The sequence below is a fragment of the Petromyzon marinus genome, chromosome 14 (assembly GCF_048934315.1).
Source record: "Petromyzon marinus isolate PM22_M1 ecotype Great Lakes invasive population chromosome 14, UKy_Petmar_22M1.pri1.0, whole genome shotgun sequence".
Classification (NCBI taxonomy): Eukaryota; Metazoa; Chordata; class Hyperoartia; order Petromyzontiformes; family Petromyzontidae; genus Petromyzon; species Petromyzon marinus.
This window is the reverse complement of record NC_133680.1, coordinates 11218283-11235963: the sequence shown is the minus strand read 5'-3', so window position 1 is coordinate 11235963 and position 17681 is coordinate 11218283. Positions and strand designations below refer to the sequence as shown.

The 17681-nt window shown below is 42.6% G+C and overlaps 1 protein-coding gene across 5 annotated transcripts in view; it reads left to right on the top strand.

Annotated features, from left to right (window-relative positions):
- Positions 1-17681, top strand: part of LOC116942314 (SLIT-ROBO Rho GTPase-activating protein 1-like) — a 228866-nt gene that overhangs the window by 174539 nt on the left and 36646 nt on the right. For all 5 annotated transcript variants that reach the window (XM_032954047.2, XM_032954044.2, XM_032954045.2 and 2 more), the window contains exons 8-14: positions 2810-2911; positions 3681-3878; positions 4734-4818; positions 8694-8721; positions 12669-12699; positions 15683-15743; positions 17241-17318. In XM_032954047.2, the coding sequence (XP_032809938.2) occupies positions 2810-2911; positions 3681-3878; positions 4734-4818; positions 8694-8721; positions 12669-12699; positions 15683-15743; positions 17241-17318 (583 nt within the window). The remainder of the gene's footprint in view (positions 1-2809; positions 2912-3680; positions 3879-4733; positions 4819-8693; positions 8722-12668; positions 12700-15682; positions 15744-17240; positions 17319-17681) is intronic.

Genomic DNA, 17681 nt, shown 5'->3' with positions numbered 1-17681 from the left:
TGTGTTTGTGTCTCCCTTGCTGCAGGCTGTCTATAGCTTTTCTCAAAGTCTTGTCAGCATTTTTCAGTGACACTTCATGTTGCTGTGTGTTCTCACAGGACCTGCTTTCACAAAATGTATTATATACTTATTGAGCAACCAACATTGATTGTTTTATGAGTGCATAACTGAAGTGACCTTACCGTTTATGTTTTTTTCACTGTCTTTTAATTCCATGGATGCGTGTTCATAGAAAAAGATGGGTACGTTTTTGGTGCTAAATTTGACCAATACAATTGTATTGTACGACAATAGCTGCTTCCACAGCCTCAGGCAGACCATCTCTAGCCCCGCCCTCTTACCCTGAGGCTCTCTCTCACCTGAAGACGGTCGCTTGTGTTGCGATCGAAACGTCGTGATCTATTATTATTTTATACCTACCACGTGACTTTACCGAAAGAACCAAAGAGTAAGGATTCCTGCAGTCACGAAAGCTTCAAATCAAGATTGACCAGTATAACCTCTGGTGTAAATTTGTTTTTAATATAATTTCGCAGTGTTTTTTACGGAATTAATTTTGAGACAAGGCTCATTAAAGCTCAGGTCATTAACATTTATGACCTGGAAATTGCCTCATGAAGCCAATTAATTTCTTGCTGGATATCCCATTCACCACTCCACACACAAGTCACTCATTGTGGTTTTTTTGCATACGTATTCATTTCCTGTTAACTCTTAAAAATTCCTTTTGGTTAATGTTATTGCTTTACTGGAACTATGGAACCTGTGATATACTCGTTATGACACAGCTTGGAGCTTTATGCAACATCGTGTGAATGGATACTTATCTTAAGGCACGGTTATTATTAGCATGCCAATTAACTAAAATTAATGTCATTACAAAGGTGAATTTAAAACATCTGAAATGAATGAGGACTCGACTCATTCGTCAATAACACTTCGACCTTAAAATATGTATTTATCGAAGGTTTTTATTTCGTCTCAGGCAATAGCCCTTCTTTCAGAGCACCTCCGATTAGCACGGTTGGCTTCGTACGGGCAGACGAAGTTCAACATTCATAATACAGTGGTACCTCGGTATACGTCGTTAATTCGTTCCAGAAGGTAGGAGGACTTATACCGAAAATGACGAATACCAAACGAATGTTTCCCATAAGAAATAAATGGAAAGGAAATAATCCGTTCACGAGTATAAGAAATTATATTTTATATGGCACATTATACATTAATGTGGTTGTATAAAATAATGTAGACACTACTTATTACCAAAATGCATGCGTACATTAAAATAAATGCATAAATAAATTAAAATAAATTAAAACAAATTGAAACTAAAATGAAATTTAACATCACTTTACCTTGCTGAGAGGAGTTGATAGCCTACGAGTTACAGCAAGAGTTGTGCACTGAACGAGATCTACAGGCAGGCTGAGGAGCTTTGTTTCAGTCGTGAACGGGGTCTTCGCGGGTACGCGGTGACTCATCCCGACCCAGACAAGTTCTAGCAAGCGCCTCGTATCCCAAGACATTTGTTCCTCGTCAAAACACGCCGTATTCCAAAGCGGTCGTATACCGAGGTATGACTGTATATGCATGCACACAGCACACGTGCTGTCAAGATGGGCCATTGGGCAACGAGGAAGGCCACTGCCCAAAACGTTGACTGCTTTTCTATATTTCCTCATTTAAGGCCGCGATCTTATTGACGAATGTGTTTTCACTTTGATGTTGTTGTTAATTGTGCTTGTGCACCGCTGCGAACGCAGCAGCATCGCCACTTAATTTGTTTGAAATGCATAAGGGTTTAACAAACTCTACATCGCTGCTTGTAAAATGTTCAACATTAACAGCCAGGGCTTCAGAAAAGCCCGACCTTAGGTCAATGGGCACCGTTTAGTATGCTGTCTCAAATATTTTTAATTGTCTATTATGCATAGAGAAAAAAACGGATGTAAGATCAAGGAAATGTTTTGTATGAGTGAGACGCAGCGAGTGAAACGCAGCGAGTCCTTCAACAATTCTAAAATATAAATTTGAATATATCTGCCGTCGTAAAGCAGTTGCATCTGAAGACTTTGTACAGAAAGTGTGATGTTATGCACCGTGGGGCAAACTAAAAGCAGGGAGATGTGTCTGATGTGATATTTGAGATGGGTCACGGATAGCAGACAGTGATAGGCAGAAGAGAAGGTGAAGGTCCTGAGTCTAGATCTGAACTGTGGGAGGGAATCAGCAGCATGGATAGTTGGGGAGAGGGACTACTAAACTATCAACTTTTTTTTATTTTACCAGTTAAGGCCCACTGAGCCACATAGCTATTTTTCAAAAGTGACCTGGCCGCAAATGGTCGCTCAACGAAGTGGCTTTGCACGCGGAAATGTATAGCAGCCAAATACTCTACAGGGGCCAACAGCTGAGAAGGAGCAACCTGCTAATGATCAGCAGTTGACTGAGGGCTTTTAACTGAAGGTTATAGTTGCTGGAGCCTAGAGCACATGAAAGGAGATAGGACAAGATGAGCAGGGAGAGAGGGTAGGCTTTGACAACTCCTTCGAGGATCTTGAAGACTGTGGGAGTGATCTGGTAGTTGATGTGAGATTAGATCGGGAGCTGGTGGAGAGTTCTTAGGTCTGCGGTGATGTGATCATGTTCACAGGTGGCGGATGAGGAGTCTTGCAACGGCGTCCATTTATAGTGTGGAGGTAAAGAATTTTGGGAGGTTGTAGGCTACAAACGCAATCACGTTGGTGATCATTCGAATTTCCGTGCGATTTCAAGATCCCTATTTTTGCTCTGACTGGGTGTGCAGGTGAGCCAGGTCAGTGCCCAGCAGCCGGTGCAGCTTGAATTGGTGTCGCGCTACCAGCAGCTGCAGTCTCGCTTGGCCACTCTGCGCATCGAGAACGAGGAGGTGAGGGCTTCGTGGAGCGTGACACTCAACGCCTCTGTGTTGCTATTCCAAACATTGTACTTTCACACTAAGCTAGGGGTATTTATATTGTTTTTTTTTTTTATGCAGGAGAGGGCAGTGATAAAGGGCAGAAGGTATAGAGAAGAGCTGACAGCATATTTAATACATGGTCATAGTAGCAGTAATCAGCTGTGTGGCCATCTAGATGGGAATCAACCCACACCACTAAAATGATCACCATTCGAGGTGGTTAGGTGGCTCAGAGGTCAGAGTGCTGTGCCAGCGCCGCTGGGATGCTGGATTCGAATCTAAACAGCTGCCTGTAATTAAACCGGTGAACACTGTCCAGTGTTTGTTAGAGCAGGGAGACACTTTGTTATTGACTTCTTTGAGTAGAACTGCTGGCAGCGGTGGCCAAAATTAAGTCAGTGCCTCTGCTAACATGAGCACGGAGTGGTTTTCACTTCTATTTATGGCCCTGAGCCAGGGGTGGATGCCCCACATTCATTTGTTTCCCTTCTACGTGACTTTACCGAAAGAACCAAGAATATGAATCCCTGCAGTCGCGAAAGCTTTAAATCAAAATTTAGAGACGAGTCTGTTAGCATAACCACTATCGTAGAAATGAACCTCGACCTTAGATATATAAACTTGTGACCCCTCCAACTGTGAGTCTGGCACCACCCGGCCATGTTCACCCAATATACAGTATTGTGATCATTATTACAACCTCATTGTCTCAATTGTTGACGCCCAAAAAACAAAACAGGTGAAGAAGACGATGGAGGCGACCCTGCAGACCCTGCAGGACATGGTGACCATCGAGGACTTTGACATGTCCGACTCCTTCCAGCACAGCCGCTCCACCGAGTCTGTCAAGTCCGCCACCTCGGAGACGTACATGAGCCGCCCCAACGTGGCCAAGCGGCGCGCCAACCAGCAGGAGACCGAGTCCTTCTACTTCATGGTGGGCCCATGGCACTCGGACGAGGGCGGTTGCGTGGCCGAGCGGCAGCATGTTTGCAGAGGTTTCACGGTTCGAATCTGCCAGCCGCCCTGGTTGATATGGCTGGTGTCTTTAAACAGAGCGATTGGACGCGCCGCTTGCTTCTCAGTGGATGTTGAATGGCCCGTGGCGTTATTCAAAGAGAGAGGCCACGTGTGTGTGTGTGTGCTGGTAAAATGACATAATAACCGAATTTGGCTAAAACGACATTGCAACTCCGCCCCCTACTGACTGACTATACACCTGTGTCAAACATTGCGGCTTCATGATAGCGTTGCACTAAAAATCGGTGCAAATACAAAATATACTATTCGCGATAATCTATCATGTACGTAATAATAATCCTAATAACTGTCCTTTGTTTACCAAAGGAAGTCTTTATCTCAAAAAATATTCTCTCACCACCATCATCATTATCATCGTAATTATTATCACCTTCATCATCATCGCTGTCACCGCCATCGCAGCATACGTAGACTCCACTCGCTCGATCAGGACCACCCACGAAGATGAACACCTTTCTCAATGTTCCTTTGAGCATCGACGAACTTTTTCAGTTTCACCCGAGAAAGTTCTCGCCGAGCCTCCAAAGGCATCTTTCCATTATCGCCACGATCGTTGTTACTTTAAAAAACTAGTGTTGACTACAAAGGTCTCGTCGCGTGTACAATTGGAGCACCTCACCATTAACACGAGTTTATAAAAAGGGGGAAAAGAATAAAGGGAAATCGCACTTAGAGATTTTTTTTACCGAAGTAATGGATATGTAACAATGAGTATAATCGTGTTCTGCATTTCATTCTTGTTACGTAACAGAAATTCAAGGAGTTCATGAATGGAAGCAACCTTATAACCAAGCTGCAGGCCAAGCATGATCTCATCAATAAAGCCCTTGGAGAAAGTATGTACATCTCTTCTATCGCGACAGCCAACTCTGTGTGTGTGTGCGCGCGTGTGTGCTCACAAGCAGCACTGGAATTCACAGGGCCTCATAACTTTTATTTGTCGAAGCTTGCATTATTTACGGTGAATAGATGTTTACCGTGTGTTTTGATCTGTCATTTTGCTTAAAGCAACGCGCAGCACAAAATAACAATCGGGTGACGTGACGTTTTCTACAAACACTCCGACGTGGTGTATTGTGGGCTCTCGGCAAAGAGTTCGAAGCTTCGTTCACGAGATGAAAGATTTGAGAGTCAAATCCATGTGATTTTCGGACTCACTATAATCTTGTTGGGTAATGTTAGCTCCTCCGATGCGTCTTTGGGTTGTTCTGAGGATTGTCCGGCGTTATGCCAGACTGTATGTGCTGCGAGCTTCTTCACGAACTGAATTCTGTTTCTGAAGAAGCTGCCAGCACGTGGAGCGAAACGTCGCACATCGTACCAAACAAGTAACGTTGCCTATTCGGACCGAAAGTCGTAGGTTTAAGCGCCAAGCAATAGATGGCGGTGGTGGCATCTACGTCTGCAGAACATAAAGAACCAGTGGCATCTACATCTATGGGAGATTATTCAACTTTTGAAGCCATTCCCCGTGTTTAGTGTACACGCCGTACAACACGTTTGGAATCGACAGGAGTAAAGTTGGACTTGCGAACAAATCGACTTACGAACATGCCTCTGGACCCTAACTCGTTTGTAAGTAGAGGGAGTCCCTGTAATGTCACAGTGATGCTTTGAGTCCGCTCACCTCCACTGACAAGGTGAGGACCTCGTATACCTCGGCTACGTCGCGTCGGTGCACGGTGCATCGAGGTGAGCTGCTCCACGTTGGCCGATGGAATCGCCGCAGGTTGAGGGGCAATGGGAATGGTGGCCTTTTGCTCCTGTAGCTAGGAGCAGTGAAGTCTTAAGGTTTTTATTATTATTCATCAACAGAAGCAGACTGCAACTGCATCACCGCCATGCTTTGATTTAGTTTGAATGCAACAGTAAAACAATTTTGGCTTCATCATCCTTGACCAGTCTCTCTCTCTCTCTCTCATTGGGGCTTTGGAAACGAATACAGTGTTTTTTTTTTATGTTGGCTTTTCCATCCGTAGCCTCGCTCACCCGGGTTTGGCTGAGTAAGGCGATTTGCCGTTGCAATTCATGGGATGTCACTGTGGACTTCATGAGGAATCGCTTAACGGTGGAATGCCCATTGGCGTCGGGAACGCTTCCCGGGGCACACTCGAGTCATGCAGACCTGCGTTCCACGACGATTCCCAGCGAACAAAAATGCCCGGCGATAAATTGCGAAGCGGCAGCAATGGCCGGCGTCACACAGCGGCATCGACATATTTCACGTGAACGATGCGGGGGCCCACTTTCCTATCATCATCTGCTTGCGATTAAATCGTTCGGGTTCCTGCAATGTTTTGGGCCGTAGCCTGTAGTGTCCCTCCTCGGCGATTGAGCAAACGCCGTGAACACGGAGCACCGTTATTAGCAGCGGATGCCTCTTCTGGGGAAAGAGGCATTTGTGACATATGCCTCTATGGGCCAAAAGCCGCGCATGTGCTGTATATTAAAAACAGCTGTTTGCAACGCGGACTGACCTCATGTTTACACTTTGTTTGTTGTGCATCCATGCTTAAAAATTATTCGTGGAATGTTTAAGGGCCATATCGTGAGCCATTTCAACTCGAGGGACCTTGTCAAAGCTAAACAACTGCGCACTCTTCTAGACCAAAATTGTCATTTGTTTGTTGAGTTTGTTTACATTGTATTCTTTAAAATCTGTCCTAATATGTTCAGTATGCCGTACGTCTAGAAGGCTTTCAAGTAGTGAGATGACAGAGGACTGGTCTGTGTTTTTATTTCCGTTGGGCGGTGGCACCATTGCCATGTCTTTTGAATGTGAAACGACGTAATGCACCAGAAATAATTTCATTTTGTGGGTGACTCCAACGATGAGATGAGGGGTTGTTATTCATGAGATCACAATCTCTCTCTGAGGCCTTGATCTGTGATATTAAGCCAGTTAGGACATGGGGGGGTGGGGAGAAATGTGAAGTATCACTTGATATTTGCTATTTGTTTTCCATTGTCAAAGCCCTCGCTTCTGAAAAAGATCTATGTAGCTCTTTACCTGGTGAAATAAAACAATTAGTTTAATATTTCAAATGATGCCCTTCCACTTTTCATTTCCGCATGGACTCTTAGCATTGTACCGTGTGTCGACAAGGTACAGTGCTGCCTCAACCATCATGTAAACGCCCCTCCCCCCACCACCAACTCTCCACCGAGATGTCACCCACAATTAATTTCTCAACAGACATTGCATTTACCTTCTCTCTGGCTTGTAATGTGGCTGTTTGGAATCGTTATACCTGCAGTGCATTTGCACACACGGCCCATTCTCCAGCAGCACCAAACGTAACCAATCTATCTCTTTCTTGGGCAAGGTCGCTTGTGCCAGCATCGAAACAACGTCTTCTCTGCAGACATTCCAACCGTAACCTTCTGGGACCGGCCGTTGCGCTTGTAAGATTTCCAGTGTTCGGATAACACAATTACTCGGCCTGCACGAGCGGCTAATGAGATTTGGTTACATAATTGAGACGCAAAATGCAACGCAGTTGCAGGCTCGTGCCCGGCATTATTATTGCATTCCCTTTGCAAAGCGAGAGGGCGGGCCCGACTTCGGAAATGGTATTTCACAAATCCCGAAGGAGCTGACAGGAGATTAAAACATTTCATTGGAATCCTGAAGGAGTCCTGCAATATCCCGATAGGAGATTGAGATGTCATCGAAATCCCGAGAGATTAATTTGCAATTCTCCACGAGCTGTTATGGAGAGTTTTTAATTGAAATTGTAGACCTGGAATCTCCCTTGTGAAGCATATTTCATAAGGGTCCTGTGGTATTCTCTCGGGATTTGCATGAAGGTTGGAGCTACAGTTTTGTTTTGATTCTCAGTGGATGTTTCAAATCTTCCTCAGTGATTACATTTTTTTTGTTGCACGTGCTATATGTTATTTATATTTGTATTTATATCTATGAATGTGTCTAATGAAAAGCATATCGGGGAGATGGAGTGATACCAGCAGCCTTTGTGCAGGAGCTCGGTGGGTTTTTGCACCGTAGGATTATGGGAGATGTTGGTGGATTGGTTGAGGCCTTCATCCAGCAGTGGATATGACCATGGCTGATGATGATTTTTGTGTATATGCATATGATGTATAAGTAGTACTATACGTTATTAGCATAGTGCGCTACAATCCCAGAAAACTTGGGCTCTATACCTGGCCATGCACAATGCCAGTACTAATTTGTATCTGTATCTGCCCAGAGTTTCCCCCTAGATATACTCAACTGTGAATGGTGGCAGGCCATGGTACTGATCATACCATACCCTTGTTTGCTCTACTCACCTGAATACAAATAACTCAACACATTTGTTGATAATCTTAAGGATTAGATAAAGCTTTTGTGCACCTGTATAAAATGCAAATAGGACAGTAAGTGTTCTAATTGTATTTACTTACCAGGTATTGAAATTTAGACCATGGTATTGGTCCAGAAAAATGCCCTGCTTCTTGTGAATAATGTAAAATCATTTGATGTTCCATTAAACGGAAGGATGGGGCACTTTGGTAGTGCTGTGCAAGGTGACTGGGCCGCCGCTTGATATGAATCAACAAAACGTTCTATTGTATATTACACACTCGCCAGCCAGTCAGCCACTCAGTGTGAGTGTACAATGTTATTCGCTGTATCTGTGGAATGAATTTTCTACTTGTGCATGACGGTTGTTTTTGTTAAGCATTGTATTTGTCTCCATTTTAGGTGCCAAGGGTGATTTTAACTCCTTCAGGTAAAGCTTTGGAACAAATACAACATAACGCACTACATTATTATGTTTCTGCGATCGTACATGTTGTCATTTGTGCATTTAAATAATTCTCTTTTGCAATGAAAGCATTGATGTTCATGAACTTGTATGGAAAAATCACAAGCTCGGGTTTAGCATGATTCCAAAAATGTCTATACACGAATGTGGATGTGGAGGCCTTCATCAAGCAGTCGATTAGTCTTGGCTGCAAACGATCATTTATTTAGATAATGAAAGTGTATTTTTGCTTAAACAAGCCGTGCAGCGTACATTTTTTACATCAGTGGCTCTCAGACAGTGGTGGAAATTCCACATTCTTGTGAATGGAACCATTCCCTACATAGGATTACTGCCACTGACTTATCATCAGGCATGGTTGTTCCAAATTCAGACCAATAATTATCAGCTGAGACGACGTCTGAGGATTGGAACTTAAAGCGTTGGGATTTTGAGTCAGGCCCTCTGCCACAGAGCCAGCCAGCTGAGAATGCTTGTTCAGCATAATATATCTTGAATGTCTTCTCACATGAATGCAAAATCAATTCTGAAAGTATCACTTAGAAGATCAGTAGTCAAGCACATGTCACCGAATTCTATAAACACCTCAATATTTCATTATCATCCAACACATTAAATGAACACATGAACTCAAAATGATTCATTCTGACTTAACACGAGTGATTTTTGCTTTACATTTTTTAAAATATATATAAAAAAAGGATCGTGGGATATTCTGATCAGAAATGTGTAATGTCCTGTAATTCTGCAGGAATAAAATTAAAGGTTACGCAGACAATAATTTTTGACCAAGCCACAAATGAAGTCAATAATTTAAAATTTAAAATAAATCACCAAAAATAGTATGTCCTAAGTTCTCATGTGAAGCAGAAATTAATGATTTAAATGAATAAGTGTCTAAGCCGTGAACAAAACTTAAAAAAATTCAGCTACGTGCAATAATAAATCGGCTTGGAAAGGTTTAATTGGTACATTCGCTGACAACGATGTTTAATTTTCAGCCTCGTTGTGCGTAAAGGACTTTTCGGCTCTTTGGAGAAGATCCATTAGAGAACAAATGCGTCAATTGACATGTAACATTGTTAATTTACATTTCGAGTACACTATATACGCACAGTGACACCCCTCTTGTCTGACTTACTTTTACCCACTCTTCTTATTATCCAGACCCTGAATTGATCAATGGACCTTACTATCAATGAGTATGACACAGTCTTAATTAACCCTGGAAGTGCATGATTCTAACTATTATCCACACTTTCACGCGGCTAAGAGTAGCACATTCATCCTGCTTTCTACATGTATCCGTGCTCCTTTGTAGGGATAGAAGGGAGTTAATTTCACGTGTCAGCAAGGATATAACGTCAACTGCCCATAGTACCCCCATAGTGGCGTGGATAAGAGGAAGCTCGCTCAGAAGCTCACTTCCTCATCTCAAGGTTGCGTTTGGTGGCACACTCCCACATTGTAGCGCCTCTAAGGCAGGGTTGGTGTATCACGCAGAGATGAAGATTGTGTGATGCACCCACCTGCAGAGCCCTGAGGTGCCTATAGGAGGCAGTGCAGCAAATGTGTGGAGTGCGATGATTTAGATCGATATCCCCTTTTACCTGTATTTTTTCAAACACTCCAGTTTCCTCACAAGTGATGTGTCAAACATCCCCAAAGCAAAACCCTCCTGAAACAGTCCTGAAAAAAAAACTCAGTGAGCCTTAACGACTGTGTAAACAAAGTAAGATCATTATTGTTCTTGAGTGATTTTGGGGTTTTTGTGTCATTAGAAACACTCCACCACACAACAGCCAAACATATTATTTCTCATGCTGTCACAACACGGTTGCTAAATCCACTTGTGAGAATTATTCTTGAACTCACTGAAACTAAACTTTTAATTTTTTTACAAGGTAATGCCCACTGAGCTATATAGCTCTTTTTCATAAGTGACCTGGCCACAAATGATAGCTCAATGAAGTGGCTTATCATGTGGAAATGTATAGCAGCCAAATACTCTAAACGCACGTTTATAAATGTGGAGGGAAAGACGGGAGGATCCTGGAGAAAAATCTAAGCAACCAGAGGGAGAACATGCAAACTCCAAGTATGCAAGTGTCAGGGTTGGGATTGAACCCACGACCTCCTGCATACCAAGCGAGGTAGCTAACATTCCGTCACTGTGGCGCCCTGAAAACAAAAAAACAATTGGCGCGTTTGGAAAAACGCCCCATGCACCTCACGCCAGTTTAATTTGCTTGTCTGTGTCGGGTGGTGGAGGGTTTTCTTTCTGGTGACAGATTTGGTCGGGGATAATTACGTGGCCGAACACATAAAATCAATTATGAATTGTGATATTGGCTATGAGACCCGACGTGTTGAAGCTCATTGTTGTTCATTTGTCATGGGATCTGAAATAACACGTTCAAAGTCCTGCAGGACCGATAAGCCTGGTTGTGGTGTAAATGGATATGCATAGGGAGGTTGGGAATATTAATTCACACGACAACAAATTCACAAAGTGGAACACGCACACACACACCATAGCCTTTTTTAAAAATCATAGTTGCTGAGCATGGACCAAATGGCTCAAAATGCCAAGGGGTCAGAAAAGAACAGCACCATTGAAGATATAATAGTTAAGAGGTAATGCAATTCTTGAATTGTGAAAACTGATTATAAGAACCTGGGATTGTTTTACGATGGGAAGGAATTTCATAGTCAAGCAGTATGAGAAAATAATCAAAAAGGGAAGTTAACGGATACAGTATCCATGGTAGTTGCGATAGAAGAGCGATAATGAGGCAACTGCCCAATGGTGAGTGCCTAGAGTGAATTAGTGACTGGATTATCAACCAACCTGACTACTTCACATTAAATTCTTGTTAAGTGCAGTGAGGCAAGAACTGAGTGCTCCACCTCAGATATGACAACAGTGTTCCAATTTAAACCCAACATTTTTTTTTGGATAGTGAAAAATAATATTTCGGAGTTAAAGAATACTTTTGTTTAACACCACAGGATATTTTGACTCGAGCAAAGCCATCAAAATAGTTGTCTACTTTTAAACCGTTCATGATCATAACGGGTTTCAGACTGTGATGATTGCCTATTAAACACGGGGCTGATGAGCCCGTACTTGTGTTGTCACGATCGCATCGCTATGTAACGTCCTGTGATGACGGCACATGTTGTTCCCAGGCCCCCTTTCTTCCCCACCAAACCACCGAGTGCAAAGAGGCACAGGCCTCGCTCTCAGTTCACCGATAAATTGTTTAACGGCAATTTGGAGACCTTCATACAGGTACTGCGGCGTGGAGAATCAACCCAATACCTCCGCAATTTTCCATCAACCCTCTCGCCTCGCCACCTCTAATGGTGCTAAGGGGAAAATCTCAAGTTTTTAAATGTCTATATTCTCCGTTAACCTTTGGAAACAGTCATGGCCCACGTGGCAATAGTGTCACGTTTAGCCTCAGAGAATCCCATAGCATAACTTTCCGATGTGTAGTACCACTCTATGGGAAGTCAACATCGATGTTCTTATTTATAGAATGGCCCACACCGTACTAATGTGGAATTTCCACCAATTACTCATGGCCACAAAATATAAATTAACACTACCCTATCCTCATGTTCAGTTGAAGACGAGAGATATTTAGACTTTTATACTCCAATGCATTTATAGGTAAACTATATATATTTGTTATGCCTTCATTTACGGGTCATATTCTTGAAATCCTGCAGAGAAAGTACAAGTTGAAAACTTGAGATGCTCTTTAGCGGTGGGTTTTGGGGCTACGGTGTCTCAGGACTTGGGCCTTGTTCCTCGCGGTGATGGTTTCTCCTGCTCTCGATTCTTGACCTTCTCCCCCCCCCCCTGCCCCACCCCCTCCACTTCCAATCTCTTGGTGATGCAGAGGACGGAGAAACTCGCGCTTTAGAAGCCAGGTACCCGCGCTTTTTTCCTCGCCACTTGGTTTGCGGTGGTAACTGGCGACGTCGGTGGGGTGAGGAAAGCCATTCGGTTCCGGTTGATTCCATTAGTCCCGTAGCAGAAATCCTTTGCGGAATTACTTGAGTTCACAGTGGCTGTAGACATTCATGGGCATGCTCGTTGAAGGCTTGTGGAAGGCGAAGGTGGATTTAATTGTGCTCCGTGTGGAAGACTTGGCATATTTTGACAGATGTCTTCTAGTTATTTTGGCAGGGCCATTATTCCATATAGCACAGTGTCATGTAGTGTACTTTTAAGAAAATATAGTTATGCGGGTAGTTTTCAGGCACTTGTAACACTAATTTTTTTTTAAGTTACATGATTTATTCAAATGTAATACATCCAGTGATTTTTACCCACTGTTTTGAATTTTTTATTAAAAGTTCTAAAAGTAAATCAGAATATATTTTTCCTTTTTTTGGCGAAATTTGTTTTCATCATTAAACTTAAGATTTAATGTTAGGCATTACAATTGAAACTTATTTTTGCTCAGGTATTGACTTTTAATGTCAACAAATGAATGCTTCATGTACAGTTGTGCAGTTTTGGATAGGATTAGACAGAAATAACGATTCAATTTCGATTTAAAGCTTTCGTGACTGCAGGGATTCATCTTCTTGGTTCTTTCGGTAAAGTCACCACCACGTAGAATGGAAATAAAATAATAATGTTTTATTTTTATTATTTTATTTCCATTCTACGTGACTTTACCGAAAGAACCAAGAGGATATCGATTCAAGTTACACCCTTCAGACCATGAGCATTGTAGTACGAACCTGAAGCATTCTGGTGCTAAGCATCGAGACGTATAATTCCATTAGCATGATGCGGCATTAGAATAGCACACCATTGGCGTACTAACGTGCAGCATGTGCGTATACAGAACATTTTGCAGGTCAAAATAATTGGCTAAAAGCTCCACACCTTGCGAATGGGTACATGTATCATTCTCGATTGTAATGAATCTTGAAGGGCGTTGACAGAAAACATTCCAAAGAATGGTTCTTCCCACCTTGTATGTAAAACTCAATATATATTCGTCAATACGATCGTGGCCTTAAAAGGAATATATAAGGTGATTTTTTTTTCTACATCGTGTCCCTTATACTGTGAAGAAGGGCCATTGCCACAAATGTATCACCTATTTCACGTTTTTTTTCATTTAAATGCCACAAAGTGTTATTGACGAATGTGTTGAGTTATTTTGTGAATTGTTTATTGCATGCTATTGAAGCGAATGTTGTTTTTGAGTGGCGATATAGCCAAATGGTGATATAATTACATTTTAATGTGAGTATGTTTCTGTGTTTATTGTCGAGACCATCAACATAGGAACCCAATTTAACCACCAGGCAGCTGGAATCTAGATTCTAACCCAGACCCTGAGCCCTGAGATATAAATGCCACTTAGCCACCTCAAGAGTGTTTTGGTGAACTATGTTTGTGTAGATGAGTGTGAAGAGCATTGCAACGCAAGCACAGACCGGCAACAGTGCCGTTTATTTATAGATAGTGACAACAACAACAACAATATATGTGCACACATGTGGGGCAATCAAACATCTTTGAGAGAATGGCATTAATAATACATGTGAACTCAACACACGAGAGGACTTCATATTCGGGTCACCCCATGAATGTAATATGACTGTTGATGGATATTGCATAAAGATGAAGGAACAGAATAACCGTAACATTTGGTTCGTATGACTTTATTTAATTTCCCGCTAGCTCCCCAGCATACGCATATAAGTGCAGAAATATATTTATATTATTCTCAAAGGGCAAATTCTGCCATTTGTGTCCTTTAAAAGCACCTCTAGATATATTTCATGTGAGCCTGTCCCATTCATCTTATTTTATAATTGCCAAATCCAGCAATTGTTATTATCTACCTAATCTGCCCATGACATATGCCGCACATCAGTAAAGGAGACATACTCATGCGATACACGGGTATGTATGCGTGTGCCTAATGCATATGGTGTTGATAATGGCATTATCCATTATTAAAGAGTTATATTTAGACAGCAGTGGGAACTCCTTTGCCAAAAGGTTGGCAACATTATTATTTATAGACTTAAATCATTTTCTTTCACTGAAAAGTTATAACGTTCTTTTTCACAGCTGTCCAGTAAGGGAGTGGTTTAGAAACAATAACAGCCCAGATGATGGTAAAAAAAAATACATGGGACTCAAACACTGATACGATCTGTTTCGCCAGCATCGTGGTGGACAACGGGGAGGTTCGTAAAGATGAATCTCGTGCGATAGACTCTTCGTGGCACCAAAGTGTGTGCAAGTACCTGCATTGAGCTGTCGCTCAAACTGCTGCCTAATTACTCTTTGGTTCTAGTCAGTAAAGTCACGTAGGTAAAAAATAAAACAACAAAAATCACGACGTTTCGGCCACAACACAAGTGGCCTTCTTCAGGTGAAGGAACAGAACTGTCGGGACGACAGAGCTTCAGTGAACGCTGCTAAGATTCGTAGCGTCTTTTAAGCTGGGTGAGAGAAGTGAGGCACCTTGACAAAGGAGTTTACATATCAAACAGGAGAATTTAGCATTGAAATAACTGAGGGATTAGCTTGTGACTGGTCACAGAAATAGCTATGTTAAAGTCAAAGCCTACACATCCACAGAGGCACCTAGTACATGGACGCCAAAGGGGCTGCACTACCCAACTATTAACAGCAACTGGGTATACACTTCGATGGTGTGAAAAGGGAATTTTAAGAGCTGCGAAAGTTTGGGGTACCACTACTTGAAAAAGTAGTGGTATTCTTAGTTCTTTTACCGAAAGAACTAAGAATATGAATTACTGCAGTCACGAAAGCTTTAAATCAAAAGTAATGGTAATTACAGTTTTACGAGATTCGATGCCGTTGTGCACGCCCGCTGCTACGATGTTGACGAGTGCCTTGTTGACGCTGCAGGACACCGGACAGGTCATCCCCTTGGTGGTGGAGAGCTGCGTTCGGTTCATCAACCTCTACGGTGAGACCGTGTGAATGCAGTGCCAACGCTTAACACAAGTAAATTCCTCCACCGAATGTTAGCCGCACTCATCCCTGGTGACCGGTACGCCACCACGTTACCGTCACGGGATTTAGTCTCTCAAAGCGGTACTTGTTTATAAAACTTGGAAGGGTAGATGGTCCGAGTTATTGCCCAAGCGGTATATTAACTCGGAGGCTTCCGTTTGTAAGTTAGAAACTCTGCCGCAGTGCTGCCTATGCAAATACTTTGGCTTGTCAATTTCCCCCGTATATGTCATACTAATTGGGCTAAATCTAATGGCTGTTAAGGCTTCCGCTGCTGTGTTTATCGGTATGTTCCCCCCCTCCGGGGCTTCCTTCCAAAAGGGACGCGTTGGCTCCGTTGGGGTCTCGCCTGGTTTAAATAACACCATACCTGGCCGTATGCGTGGTCGCATTATCAAATAATGGGTCCCATCTGTAGCCGTGTAGGCATTTCACTTGCCTTGAAGTCTCGACACTTGCCAATTGAAAAATGGGCAAGGAGCCGGAAATGTGTTTCTAGCAATTTCAAGCAAATCGTGGAAGGAGTTACTATAGCACGCCGTCAACTTCAAATTAGACAATAAACTAAACTAAAACTATAAACGTGAACATATTACCAAAGTGCATATTAGAAGGGGATCCAGGCAAGGTGACACACTCTTACCACAGTTAAAACTCATAAACTAAAACACATTTTTTTTTACCAGGTAAATCCCACTGAGCAATATTGCTCTTTTTCAGAAGCGGCCGCAAATCATATCTCACCCAAGTGGCTTATCACGTGGAAATGTTTCGCAACCAAATACTCTAAAGCGCATGTTCCTCTCACTGCAAGAGTTGATGGCTGGCGATCGAGATTAGTGACAGAATGGCAGCCAGTGGAGGGAATCTTCCCTGAGAGGCTGAGAGGATGACCACAGAGATGCAGCGATGAGATAGGCTCATGTACAAAGGGGGGTGGGAGCTGAGATGGATTGGTAATGATGTGGGGAAGCCTTTATCTGTCAGTGGACAGATCGTGCCTGACATTAGTAACGATGAAAAGCATTGCTTAAGTACTACAGGTGTTCGATTTCCTGATGTTCGTGTTGACATGTGGAAATCTGAAAAATTCAGAGCAATCTGGAGAGAAATCATACTCCCCAAATCTGACACCCATGGACTTTCGGACGTTTCCACAGTTAAAGAACCACTTGTGGGAAAAGCAGTTTTTGTTCGTAACCAATGAATTAAACCATCAGTAAACTGATACATTGCACATCAACGGAACTAGCCGTAAAATTAGGACATAATTTAGCTCAATCACCGCTTTCTAAATCAAGCCATGGACTTTTGAAATTCCCCTTTGTATTGTGTCTGCGTCTTGCTCCCATTCGTGTGGAACACGTCGCGGGCTCCACGAGTGGAGTGATTTTTGTAATGGTTTGAAACTCATCACGCCTTCCATATCTCCTGGTGTTTTCCATCACAGGCCTTCAGCACCAGGGGATTTTCCGTGTCTCAGGCTCACAGGTGGAGGTCAATGACATCAAGAATGCGTTTGAAAGGGGTAAGTCAGCTACCTCTGTGTGCTTTCATAAAAAAAAATACGCTTTGTATGTTCTGGTTTGCAGAGGTTCTCAGATCAGTTTTTTTTCCACTTTTCTACCTAAGGTAAAATAACGTAGCAATGTTTTTTTTAATAACAGTCTATATCCACACTTGATATTCCGATGAAATAACCATTAAAAATGATTATTTTATTACTGTATTGGTATTGGCCATGGAAAGAAATGGGTCATGTTCCAGTTTTTTTCCGCATCAGACGGTACCAATTTCTGCTCTGGACCAATTTTTGGCTCCTTTCCCAAGCTGCTCCCTTGGTTTGAAAAGCAAAGGGATCCCACAAAGGCAGTACATCAAGTAGGGTTCT